General features: G+C 44.8%; 2 protein-coding genes across 5 annotated transcripts in view; both read left to right on the plus strand.

The window, feature by feature from the left end:
* Positions 1-7,904, plus strand: part of LOC118556601 (U8 snoRNA-decapping enzyme-like) — a 13,561-nt gene extending 5,657 nt beyond the window's left edge. The window contains exons 2-6 of one of the 2 annotated variants that reach the window (XM_036150967.1): positions 661-730; positions 842-973; positions 1,179-1,219; positions 7,067-7,304; positions 7,381-7,904. In XM_036150967.1, the coding sequence (XP_036006860.1) occupies positions 842-973; positions 1,179-1,219; positions 7,067-7,304; positions 7,381-7,620 (651 nt within the window). In that variant the 5' untranslated portion in view covers positions 661-730 and the 3' untranslated portion in view covers positions 7,621-7,904. Of the gene's footprint in view, positions 1-267; positions 731-841; positions 974-1,178; positions 1,220-7,066; positions 7,305-7,380 lie in introns of those variants that run through there. The other variant, XM_036150926.1, reaches the window with a different exon arrangement.
* Positions 7,905-10,440: 2,536 nt separating this feature from the next.
* The window catches only part of arhgap4b (Rho GTPase activating protein 4b), a 47,870-nt gene continuing 44,429 nt past the window's right edge, over positions 10,441-13,881 (plus strand). Inside the window, exon 1 of one of the 3 annotated variants that reach the window (XM_036151081.1) lies at positions 10,441-10,722. The gene's annotated coding sequence lies outside the window, so the exon portion shown is untranslated. The remainder of the gene's footprint in view (positions 10,723-13,881) is intronic. The other 2 variants (XM_036151011.1, XM_036151042.1) reach the window with 2 other exon arrangements.

Genomic DNA, 13,881 nt, shown 5'->3' on the forward strand with positions numbered 1-13,881 from the left:
GCAGAGGGTTTTCACCGAACACCAGGTAATGCGTCTGGATTACGGCTAAACAAGGCACCGTGGAGGGCATACGGGTCCATATGGTCGATCACGGAACATTTCCTCAGGTATACGTCCTTATCTGGTCGCTCTAGCCCGCTGGCGTACTTATCCATTCGCGATACGATAATACGTGTACGACAACTAGAGATAAGGAAGTGAACCACCCAATATGGCGGACCGGAAGTTGGCCAGTGACGTCAGTGAAAACCCCCTATTCAGGAATTCTTCCAGTCTGCAATTGCATAGCTGAGCTAAAATGTTTGGCTGAGCCACAAAAGGGAGGTTTTATATATATACACCGGTCTGCCTACAATCCAACCTTCACCTATGGTTAGTAGGCCAGTGATGATGGATGCCTTTCTCTGATGGGATCAGCTCAGAGTTAAATGTGAAGCTGTGCTAAAAGTAACCGCGGTGATGGGACTTTCCCACTGAGTGTGTCAGCATTTGTAATCAAGCAACACATTTGAGGTGCACTGGTATGAACTGTTCATGAAGATATATTTCAGGGGTTTGTGACCCTGCGCCATACACATAGGGGGAGCTAAAGTGTTTGCTATCAAGAGGAAAAGATTTTCCTTCAGACTTCCTCCTTTCCATGACTTCCTCTAAATGCAGAGATTTCTCCTGGCTTATCGGCTGGTTGCAGTCAGGACTCTTGGCTCAGCACATAAAGAAGGGAAAACAGGTAAAAAGAGTACTTGCATGATTGACTCAGTACGGGGCTTCAGCGTGGTGATCAGGGGTCACTGGGCTGTGACTGCTTGGATGTCTTGTTTGTTTGCGGGTCTGCTTGTAGATGGCGAGTGGACAGCTGTCGAGGGACGAAGCGCTGGAATGCTCTCACAGCAGGCATGCATGCCACGTGATGCTCTACTCTGATACGGCATCTCAGCTGTTTGGCAGGATTCCCATCAGGCACGTTGTACTGGTGAGTACAGTCTGAGTGGTGACTTTCCACACCCATGGGGGTTTGTTTAACAGCCTTGTGTGTGTGATCCGACACGAGCCACTCACATGTGACATGAACAATAACATCACCTTGTTTAAAGCGAAAACTCCACATTTTTCCTTGTGTAACTTTCAATGGACACGTTGTCGCATGAGTATTTAAAGGTACCTGTCACCTCAAACAGATGCAGATGCGCTTCGACGGTCTGCTGGGCTTCCCTGGCGGGTGAGTTTTTGCTGTTGCATTTTTAAATTTAGCAAATTCTCTTATACAGCATTCCCCTTAGAACCTTTGTGTAACCCATAGCTGAACATGGTTGTGGCAGCATTATGCTACGTTTGAGGTGATTGAAAAAAAAAAACAAAAAAACGAATGGACCTTAAAGGAGCGTAGCGCACGTTCCAGAGTTTTTGCAGAGGTTTGCCCCCTCTGGCGACAAGTTGAAATGACAAAGTGTCGTACACATATATGGGAGAAGTGACTGCACAGGTCTTTTGTTTAGAGGCGTAATGTCTTCTGAGGTAAGAAACTTCTAAACATTGAAGTTAGCCTGTGTTCTCTCGCTATCGTGTCAATGGAGATTAAGCAAAGTAGCCAGGTGAGCAAGGGCACGCAGCATGTTACGTGCACAACCCAGAGAATAAGACCCACAGCACTCTCTTATGAATTGACTAATGCAGCCTCTAGAGGCAACTGCGGTAAACAGAGGAAAATTCCTTTTACACCTTGTTGTAAGGGCATGTATGGGGAAGAAAAAATAATAATATTTAACCTTTAAACTTACGCAGTGCTCCTTTTTTAATATATTGGACACCTGGAAGGAAACCTGTTAGAAACTGCTTGAGAAAATAGCAGATGTTCAACTTCCAGCAGGATAACCACCCTAAATATACAATAAGGGTCACAATACAATGGTTTACATGAAAGCATAGTCATGCATTAGAATGGCACAGTCAAAGTCCAAACTTAAATTCAACTTAGCATCCAGCAGAAGACTTAGAAAAAGGATGTTTATGCTATTTTGCAAAGAGAAATGGGTAAAGTTTCTAGATGTACAGAGCTTGCAAAGACTTATTACTGCAGATTTCCAGATGTAATTGGGGAGGAAGGGGATTTAGTTTTAAAGGCCTTTTGCATGGCACAATAGCTTTTCTTAATACATCTTTTTCCTTCATGAGCAGACCCCCCCTCCCAATAAAGATATTAATCTTTCACAGCACAGCACAAACAATCACACGTCATCTCTAGAATACTGATGCAGCAAAGACTGTACAAGATAAGGAAACATGTATGAGAAGTCCCTTTGTACGAGCTTTTCTAAACAGACTGTTAATCAAACAGATTAGTATTCTGCATAATATGAATCACTTGTGTCTTTTTATCTGTTTATTACATGACTCTCTGCCAGATCTGTCGGTGCGTCATTCATCGACACGTTGACATTATGTAACAAACCAAGAAATCACAAAATAAATCACACGTGCAAAAACAGGAAAAGAAATCTGCAATACATCGTAACGCCGTGCTAAAATGTGTTAACATATTCAGCTAAAGTTTAAACATCACTTAGAGAAGTATGAGAATACATATGGACAATTAGATGATTGTAATTATTGCGTGGATATCGGGGGCTGTTTCCCTGAATTGGCAGACTGGGGTGGTGGTCCCCCTATTTAAAAAGGGGGACCGGAGGGTGTGTTCCAACTACAGAGGAATAACACTCTTAAGCCTCCCTGGTAAGGTCTATTCAGGGGTTCTGGAAAGGAGGGTCCGTCGGAGAGTCGAATCTCGGATTCAGGAAGAGCAGTGTGGTTTTCGTCCTGGCCATGGAACACTGGACCAGCTCTATACCATCAGCAGGATTCTGGGAGTTTGCCCAACCAGTCTACATGTGCTTTGTGGATCTGGAGAAGGCATTCGACCGTGTCCCCCGAGGGATCCTGTGGGGGGTACTCCGGGAGTATGGAGTACCGGACCCTTTAATAAGGGCTGTCAGGTCTCTGTACGACCGGTGTCAGAGTCTGGTCCGCATTGCCGGCAGTAAGTCGGACTCGTTTCCGGTGAGAGTTGGACTCCGCCAAGGTTGCCCTTTGTCACAGATTCTGTTCATAACTTTTATGGACAGAATTTCTAGGCGCAGCCAAGGTGTTGAGGGGATCCGTTTTGGTGGCCTTAGGATTGCGTCTCTGCTATTCGCGGATGACGTGATCCTATTGGCTTCATCAGGGCGTGATCTACAGCTCTCACTGGAGCGGTTCGCAGCCGAGTGCGAAGCGGCCGGGATGAAAATCAGTGCCTCCAAATCCGAGGTCTTGGTCTTGAGCCGGAAAAGGGTAGAGTGCCTCCTCCGTGTTGGGGAGGATGTGCTGCCGCTAGTAAAGGAGTTTATGTATCTTTGGGTCTTCACGAATGAGAAGATGGAGCGGGAGATCGACAGGCAGATTGGTGCAGCGTCTGCTGTGAAGCGGGCGCTGTACCGATCCGTCGTGGTGAAGAGAGAGCTGAGCCAAAAGGCGAAGCTCTCGATTTACCGGTCGATCTACGTTCCTACCCTCACGCTGGAGAGACTATGTCTCCCGGCTGGCCTGGGAACACCTTGGGATTCCCCCGGAGGAGCTGGCCCAAGTGGCTGGGGAGAGGGACGTCTGGGCCTCCCTACTATAGCTGCTACCCCCGCGACCCGACCCCGGATAAGCGGAAGAAGATGGATGGATAATTAAAAATGTAGAAAATAAACTATCACCTTCAGTTCATTAAAGGAAAGAAGGCCATTTTCTGTTTGTTAGTGACTCACAGCAGGTTGACAATTTCCAGAGTAGGCTTTATGGTTTTAATAGTAGATATTAAACAGTTTTTGGCAATAGAAGGTAGTCTAAATCCTAATTAAATCTGAACTAAGGCTTAAACTGTATGGAAGCTGAAACTCTATATAGAGATTTTAATTTTTGCACTAATAAGAATGAGGTTTTCCTGTACAGCTTCCAATAAGAATTCTGACCTGAGTGAAAACCGAAACTTCAGTAGCTGTAGTACATAAAACAATACATCAAACAAATGTGTTTTGGTTTTCTGCAATGTTTGTTGTTGGTTTTAGAATGAAAAGTTCTAGTTATGATTTGAAAGTATTTGTAGTCTTTTATGACATCCTTTTCCATCACCTGTAAAACTAACAGTTTTGTTCCATCACACTTTTCCGCTTTGGCACCTCAGATTTGTGGAGTACTTCAGGGCACTAAACCTGGACCAGATTAGCTCTTTTTTTACACGCCCCTTTTAGGGAATACACTCCTGATCAAAATCTTAAGACCAGTTAAAAAAATTGCAAGAATTTGCATTTTGCACTATTGGATCTTAAGAAGGTTCTAAGTAGAGCTTCACAATGTTAAAAGGACAAATCAGTGCAAGAGACAAGAACATTTGAGCAGGGAATTGTCTGAAAACTGCATTTACACTCAAACATGATTTTTTCAGCTGATCAAAAGTTTAAGACCATAGCTCAAAAAACCCCGAAAACCCCCCAAAACAGAAATCAAAATGTCAAAAAAAAGGACTCAGTAATGAGTAGCTCCACCATTCTTGTTGATGACTTCAAACAATCGTTTAGGCATGCTCGATGCCAGTGGTTCCAGGAGGCTAGTGGGAACGTTGCTCCAAGTGTTGAAGATGGCTTCACGAAGGGCATCCATTGTCTGGAACTGATGTCCATTTTTGTAAACTTCCCTTGCCATCCATCCCCAAATGTTCTCAATTGGGTTTAGATCCGGGGAACATGCAGGATGGTCCAAAAGAGTGATGTTATTCTCTTGGAAGAACTCCTTTGTCAGGCGGGCATTGTGAACTGCAGCATTGTCCTGTTGAAAAACCCAATCATTACCACACAGACGAGGGCCCTCAGTCATGAGGGATGCCCGCTGCAACATCTCCACATAGCCAGCTGCTGTTTGACGCTCCTGCACAACCTGAAACTCCATTGTTCCATTGAAGGAAAACGCACCCCAAATCATGATTCAATTCAATTCAATTCAATTTTATTTATATAGCGCCAAATCATGAAACATGTCATCTCAAGGCACTTTACAAAGTCAAGTTCAATCATATTATACAGATTGGGTCAGAACTTCCTCATTGCGTTCTGCATTAGACAATGTAGCTCCCTTGAAAAAGAAGGTGATTATTCACTGGAAGCTGGCTCCTTGGTTTAATTCAGAGCTGCGTTCCTTGAAGCACAATGTTAGGAAATTGGAGAGAAAATGGCGCTCTACACACCAAGAGGAATCCTACTTAATCTGGAGGGACAGACTATTGTTGTATAACAAGACCCTCCGCAGAGTTAGAGCAGCATATTTTTCATCAATAATTGAAGAGAATAAAAATAATCCTAGATTTCTCTTTAGTACAGTTGCCAAACTTACCCAGAGCCACAGCTCTGTTGATCCATCCATTCCCATAGATGGCGCCCCCACCACTGTGCCGTGTAGAAAACATCTCAGGTGGGATCTCCCTGTCATGCCAGTAACGTTGGAAGCCATCAGGACCATCAAGGTTAAATTTTTTCTCATCAGAGAAGACAACTTTCTTCCACCTTTCAATGTCCCATGTTTGGTGCATCCTTGCAAAGTCCAAACGGGCAATTCTTTGGCGTTGAAGAAGACGTGGCCTTTGAAGACGTTTTTTGTTTCTGAAGCCCTTCTCTCGCAGATGCCGTCTGATGGTTATTGGGCTGCAGTCAGCACCAGTAATGGCCTTAATTTGGGTAGCGGATCGTCCCGTGTCTTGACGGACAGCCAATCGGATCCTGCGGCTCAGAGCTGGTGAAATTTTTTGGGGTCTACCACTTGACTTTTTTGTTCCATAACCCTCAGGATCATTTAAAAAATGCAAAATGACTGTCCTACTGCGTCCAACCTCAGCAGCGATGGCACGTTGTGAGAGGCCTTGCTTATGCAGCTCAACAATCCTACCACGTTCAAAGTCAGTGAGCTTTTTTGCTTTTGCCATCAGGAGGTCTTGACAGTGTAAAGACTTCACAGAAAATGACATGGAATCCAGATGTTTGCACAGCTTTTGGCTTTTAAAGACTATGGTCTTAAACTTTTGATCAGCTGAAAAAATCATGTTTGAGTGTAAATGCAGTTTTCAGACAATTCCCTGCTCAAATGTTCTTGTCTCTTGCACTGATTTGTCCTTTTAACATTGTATAGCTCTACTTAGAACCTTCTTAAGATCCAATAGTGCAAAATGCAAATTCTTGCAAATTTTTGACTGGTCTTAAGATTTTGATCAGGAGTGTATGTTGGTGAAGATTCTCAGTCATCCAGGTTATGATCAATTAAAAAAAAAAAAATTAATAAAATAAAACAACTGGACTTCTATTCTGAAGATGTTTTACTTCCCATCCAGGAAGCTTTTTTTTGTGTTATTACGCTGATGATGCACAGCTGTACTTACCAATGAACATTCCACGGGGCTACATGGAGAAAGCAGCTGTCGGCACCATTGCTTTACAACAGCTAGGTCCTCTTTCGAATTCTCCACACCACACTGCAAAAGTATTCTGATCCAATTGGCTGCTACTTGCCATCTGGCTGGATTCCTAGAGAGAGAAAAAAAAAATGTTTCTCTGGGTGTGACGCTGCATTATGTTATGGCTGAGGATGCACCCCTGTCGCCTAGTGTCTATTTGCACACTTCTCAGGGAATGTAATTTGAAGTTCTGTAACTTGAAGATTTAAATTAATTGCACAGTATTTTACATCATCCTGTAAACTGACGGCTACTGGTCTTTCTGTTTCTAGCATCAATGGACGTAGCCATTTTAACTTGCACATTTAAATTCTTCATAATGACTATTTGCACACTTTTTAACTTCTCTGCGCGTTTGTCTGATACAGTCGTGCAACTGCACAACCACGTTGTCTTTAAAGGGCCTGCTGTCTGTATTTTTTACTCGAACATGAATCTTATCAGATCCTAGGGACTATTTGCACACCCCAAGCTTCTGTTGCACAATTATTTAATTGTTTCAACTTTTTGACTAAGTCGTTTTATTCCTCAATTGTTCAACACCTTTAGTTTGGTTGAGCCCTCGGAGGAGACCCTGGAGGAGGGGCTTACCAGGGAATTGTTGGAGGAGCTGGGTGTAGCCGTGCCAGTTTCCATAGAGGACCACGTGGCGTCTTCCTTTGCCCCTTCTCGTCCAGGCTCCTCCTCCCGCTTGATGCTTCACTTTTACGTGAAGAAGATGGAGGAAGAGGGGATTCTAGAGGTCGAGAAAGCAGCCGTGTCCACCGCAGTCGATCACGGTCTCGAGGTAACAAGTGATGAAGGGCAGCAATTTGCAGGATCTCGGCACCTGCTCTGCTTCACCTCCTCTCTCTCCCTCCCAGGTCATGGGAATGGTCCGAGTCCCTCTTTACACCACTAAATCCGACGGAGGCCTCCCCTTCTTCCTGTCGCACTCGTTCATAGGCAACGCTCGCTCCCAGCTGGTGGACTCTCTGCTGCGCCTCCACCTGGTGTCCCCTCAGGAGCTGCGGCATGCTCTCAGGAGCTCCCAGAGGAAGCACTCGGAGGCAGCGCGGGACCTGCGCGCGGCTCTGGAGCTGACAGAGGCGCCGAGAAGATGACTCGAAAACACGTCCCCACGTTCGCATCCTGACATGAACGCTTACCAGAACTTGCAATTCTTCCCACGCATGACTAATAATTGTTTTTTCTATGCATCATTCTTTAAGCAAGGCCTCATCACTTCCTTTTCAGTTAATGGAAACAAATTCCCTCTATGGTTTTTTAAGCTTCTGTCTCTTCACTCCCTCATCAGCATATGTTTGATTTTTCTCCTAAAATCTCAGCAGCATTTACTGTAACGAATATTCATAAAGGATCAGGTTTTTAATACAGTCGCTCATGATTGTACTGTTGTTCTTTGAACTTCTCCAGATTTTGGCATGTCGCAGCCACAAACCTAGGTTTCTTTAATGGGATTTGATGATAGACCAACACAACTGTGAGGGGGAATACATGAAGGCATACATGCTATTGAGATATTTCTACAAATATAAATCTGAAATGTGTGTCGTGTATTTGTATGCAAGCCCTCAAAATGTGATACCCCTCAAACAATTCAGTGCAACCAAACGTCTTGAGAAGTCAACGGACGAAACAGCAGGGTCATACCCGAGGGCAATTTAGAGAGACAGGTTAGCCTAGCAGTCATGGTTTTGGACTGTGGGTATAGAGAACCCGTGCGCGCACGGTAACAACACGCAAACTCCATGCAGAACGGCCCGAGCTGGGGATTTGAACCCGAGGCCTTCTTGCTGCAAGGGAACAGTGCGGGCCCATGGTAACTCTGGAGGAGCTGCAGGCGTCCACAGCTCAGGTGGGTGAATTTGTTAACGAGACCACTATAAGTTGCACCACGGAGTGGCAAAATGAAATCTATTATTGAAAGAAAGCCGAAAGTCAAGTGTGCTGTTTTCAACAATAAATGTAGATAGCATGGTTAAAATGTGGGGGAACGTTCTCTGGTCTGGTCAGACCAAAACGGAACTTTTTGGCCTACATGACTGAAACATCAGCTACTCTGTGAACCATTGTGGTGACAGCATCATGGTATATGGGGCAGCTTCTGCAAGAACAGGGGAGCAGGTTAATTAATGGAAACTTGATGGAGATAAACAGTCTCGGAGGAAGATCTTCAAGCCCGACAAGCACCCTAAAGATAAGACCTGGGCTACTATTCAATGATTTAAATCCCATTGGTGAGTTAAAACAAAGCCCCATTTATATTCTCTACTGAAATCCAAATGAGCATTGGGGGCAAGACAGTAAAACTGATGTCCACAGCTTCATATCCAATCTGACTGCGCTTTAGCAATTCTCGGAAGAAAGATGCAAATTTTAAAAATTGCTGTTTGAGACTCAAAGCTATTGCATGCCACTTTGTCGGCGTAATTTCTAATAAAATCCCCTGAAGTGTGCCATTTAAATCTGACAAAAAGTCCTGGCTATAAATTCTGATCCGGATGTTGAAAAACTGAATATTCTGTTGCAGCTACTTTAATGCCTTCATTTCAGCAACATTAGCTAAAAAAAAAAAATGTGACTAACGGAAAGACTAACATAGAAGATGCGAGGCTGCGTTACCCTATATGGTTCTGCAGGCAGCCTTGTGGTTTTCTATCTCTTTCAGGATCAAAGGGGCACGATTCAGCAGAAATGCCTGTCTTCTGTAGCCAGGTAGAAGTCTTTCTGCGTGCCGCTCTGCTCTCCTGCTGCAAACGCGAAGTTATTGCACCGCCTCATCACGGCTTGAATCCTTGGATTAATTACGTCCCTGACACACTGTAGGGCCTGCAGGCGAAGATTTTGATCCGGTTTAAGTGCACCCTCGGTGCGCATAACCTGCCGGCACCAGATGTTGGTTAACCTCGTTCCCTGACAATGGTGCTGGCAGTGAGCAGAAGCAGAACAACAAAACCCTTTTTTTTACATGTACTGAAACTGCACTTTCTCTCCACCACGGTGTTAATTTCTTTTATTTATTTATTTTTATCTTTCATTACCATCAATTTTTGCATTTTCATCTCTAATGTCCACATAAGTGTCCTGAACTAGTGAGCTCAAGAGGAATGTTTTGCTTTAACATGACAACTCTGTCATTCTCCATGTTTAAAATACTTCCTGATCTTCTTAGAGACATTTTGCTCAACAATAATGTTTTTGTGCTTATGGATCTGCCTCCACATTCTTGCATTACTATCCGAATCAGCAGCAGCGTCTGCAAGGCTGGACACGGTGGGTAAAGCGTAATATTTCTCAGCGAGCCTTATGGCTCTGCAAGAGAGGACAGGTGGAAGTGTTAATTACGCACAGATTGGATTATCTTTTGAGCAACATAAAAAAAAAAGGTCACACGGGTGCGATCTGCCGACGCATCATGACTACATCTCTGTGTTTTTCACAGCGGTCGGTAGATTTGGGGGGGGGGGGGGGGGGAAAGGGAAGACATCCGCTGCAACAGACAGGAAGCCTGGGAGACGGGGCAGCTCGATCAACACCACCTCTGTGGTTGTCGTTCGCGTGAAGCGTCGCTCCTTTCTTTCTCCCCTTCCATATCGGCTGCATCTCGCACGCAAATGGGTGGCGAGGCGGGGATGTCTCATGTGATGGTGTGGCACCAACGTGGCACAAGGTCATCGGTAGAAGGTTTAGAGCAGAAACGGCAGGGATGGATGGATGGATGGAGCACAAGGAGAGAGAGGGGGAAGATGCCGAGGGAGAAAGACGGTATATTCATAGCAGCAGCGGTATTTATAGCCGCCCAGAGGAGAGGAGAGGACAGAGTGGGGCGGGGGGGCGTGGCTTGCGCCGGGGCTTTCTCGCTGCTGCGTACGGCAGAGGGGAGGGGAGGAGACACGCTGCTCTGGCGTGAGTGGAGAGAGGCTATCTGGCATATTTTGAAAGATGGAGGGGGAGGGCTGTGTGTGTGTGTGTGTCTGAGAAATGAGAGAGGAGAGTACTGAGCTGGGAGAAATCTGTCAGATTCAAACACACTCCGCTCTGTATGAGCACGCCTGCATGTGTGTGTGTGTGAGAGTGAGTGAGAGTGTGTGTGTGTGAGTGAGTGAATGCGTGTGGGTCCGTGCGATACAAAATAAACGAGGGATGAGAAGAGAAGAGCAGAGGAAGAGCTAGAAAGGGGCAGAAGAGGACCACAAAGTGAGGTATGTACAGCTGTCATGCTGCCTTTCCATATGATAACAACCTGTGTGTGTATGTGTGTGTGTGTGTGTGTGTGATCCATAGAGTGTGATGTTTATTTATGGTGAAGTCTCACTCAATAAACCCTATTTTTCACTTTCCTTTAACAAAAGCAACCACGGCCTGTTTTAAGATCAATTATGTAATGTGTGTGTGCACCATTTGCAGACTGTGTTTACAACGCTGGTGTAATTATCCTGAGGTGTTTCTGTGGCCATTGTGTGGAGCCCCCTCTTCCACAGTTGCCTCAACCATATGGTCTGGTCTACAGCAAACTGCACCTACAACTCAACACTCTGTTGATGTTGTTTGTCTTTCGGCGGAGCCTTAATTCCCTATTAAATCCCTGTCCTCATCAGCAACACTGTGTGCAATCAGAAGATGCAGGCGAGCAACGCACGCTGCAACGCCGCCTTCCCATTGCAACCGTGCAACTGTGACAAAAAGGAGAAAAACTGCAACCTTCAAAGCTTCTGTTTGTTTGTTTTTATACTATACTGAGTGAGTTAAATCAAGAAGGAAGTCCTGATTTAGTCAGGCCACGGTGCATATTGATTTCATCCAAATTTCCTGTAGATTACAGGCTGGAGAGCGACGTTATTAAGATTTAAATCCCCTGACCTGAAACGGCAACAGGGCAGAAAAGGTTTGCAGGCCAACCTGTCCCCTGTGTCGAACGAGGTTTTCTGCGAGCCACATTTGGGGCGCTGCGCTCGCTCAAAGTGCATCATGTGTTACTTATTGGGAGCTGCCCCACTTCCTTCATGTGGCGGTTAGCCTGAGAGCATGTAAGTGGCGGCCTCTGTGACATAACACAAACTAGAGATGTTTCGTTTCATTTGTCCCCACGTTTGGATACGCGGTTGTTTTTAGGGAATGTCTCCTTCAGCTTCGCACATCTAGAGATGGATATTTGGGCCAATTCTACTTTGTAAAAATAGCCGAAGCTCAGTCAGATTAGATTTAAAGCATCCGAGAACAGCAGTTGTTTATTCTTTCCCCTTGACTGGCCCATTCTAACGCATCTTTTTGCTTTTGACCTAACCCTTCCCGTTGTGGTTTTGGCTCAATGTCCTGCTGGAAGGTGGACCTCCACCCCGGTCTCAACTCTTTTGCCGCCTCCAACCGGGTTTCTTCCCTGATAAGCTTGTATTTGGCTTCATACATATTCCCACACCAACTCTGACCAGCTTTCCTGCTCCTGATAAATAAATAGAAAAGATCCCCCCAGCACAACGCTGCCACTACCGTGTTTCATAATAGCGTGTTCAGATTGATGTGTTTTTAGTTTTCCTTCACTCAACACCATACGTGTAGACCAGAAAGTTCAATTTTAGTCTTGTCTAACTAAAGCTCCATCCCTCAATTTACTTACAACCTCCCCTACATAGCTTAGGTCAAGATGGCGGATCTTATGGCTTTGTTTTTAATAATCCCTTCCAATTTATACAGGACAGATTCTCCTACATGAGCTGTAGATATCTGCAGCTCCTCCAGTGTTACCATGGGCCTTTTGGCTGCTTCTCTCATTAAAGCACCTTCCAAGTCCGCCTATCAGTATAGTGGCCATGTATTGCTAAGTTTGCGTTTTGTGCCATACTCTTTCCGTTTTCAGATGATGGATTGAACAGAGTTCTGGGAGATATTCAAAGCTTGGAATATTCTAGAACTTAACGCTGGTTTAAACCTCTCCACTATCTTCTCCCTGACCCGTCTGCTGTGTTCCTCGGTCTTCATGATGCTGTAAATGACACAGGGGTGGGCTCTGACTCAGTTGATGTGTCACTTTTATTGGGAAATGATTACGTCGGATTTTATTTTGGGGGTGTCAGACTGAAAGACTGAAGGCAAATGCAAACGGCCTTCTTTAGATTTTATTTTTCATCAATTTCCTTCCACTTCACAATTATGTACTACACTGGGTTAGTCTGTCACACAACATCCCAAACAAAAACATAGAAGTTTATCATTTTAGTTCAGTTCAGTTCATAAAATACTTTATCAATCCTGGAGGGAAGTTAAATGTTGTTGTAGCTCGTTACACAACGTTCTTCAAAGAGTTCTTGTAGATGCTGATGGCCGCGAGAAGGAAGGATCTCCTGTAGTGATAAGTCCTAAAGCAGATCTGAGGAAGCCTCTGACTGAAGACTCTCACTGGGTTTACTTGTGCAAAATTCCTTGATTGGATTGAAATCTGAATATACAGTTTATATGGGCACAAAATCAATTAATCTGGTCATGTGTACGTTTACATGCGCCAGGCTTTATTCAGAATAGAAACTCTCTGACATGCCTGGAGATTTCAAATTACCCTAAACAAACCCACAGAAGTGTCAGGATTGAGTTAAATGGATCAGAATCAGAGCGCAGACAAGAGCAGAGAGGCTGCATGTTGAATATTGAGTTGTGAAAATAAAGCAAGATGGGAGGGAAAATGGGAATCAGAAGCACGGCACGGAAGATACCAGAATGGGGTAATAAGGCAGAGGACCTAACAATGAGCGTGACAGAACTGGCTGAATGTATAGGGGAGCAGACGGAAGGAACAGCAGGTGGATAAATGAGCACAGGTGAACTGAAAGAAGGCAGTTAGGCTACAGGGGAGGAAGGACAATGAACTGGCAGGGGCAGGGGGAATACAGAGTCTAACAGGGAACAAGAAAATGGCCAGACACGAGGGAAAACCTAGCTAAACTAAGAAGGCAGAAAATACAAAATCCAGCAGAACTTCTGAGATCAGAAATAACAGAAGCAAACTAAAACAGAAACCGAAAATAACAGACGCAATAATGCACTCTAAACATAAATGCTGAACAGAGAACTGAACTGATGACATACTAAAGGTATCAAACATAAGCAGACTGCAGGATCCCCACAGAGCTACAAGAAGTAATCAAACCCCTGGGGATCCTGACAAGAAAAAGTAGTACTTCTGTGCTGAAAAAAAAAACCTAAACAAACGCTGAAGCGTGTTTGTTCTGCGTATCCTTCCTGAGTGCTCAGAATCGTATGGCGTTATAACCAGAGCGCACAGTGGGACCGGTGTGTGCATTTAAATCTCACACCACTAGCTCAGTACGTGACTGGTGCATGCTTGACTGCACGCTCAATTTGGTGACACA

Source organism: Fundulus heteroclitus, chromosome 1, assembly GCF_011125445.2.
Source record: "Fundulus heteroclitus isolate FHET01 chromosome 1, MU-UCD_Fhet_4.1, whole genome shotgun sequence".
Lineage (NCBI taxonomy): Eukaryota > Metazoa > Chordata > Actinopteri > Cyprinodontiformes > Fundulidae > Fundulus > Fundulus heteroclitus.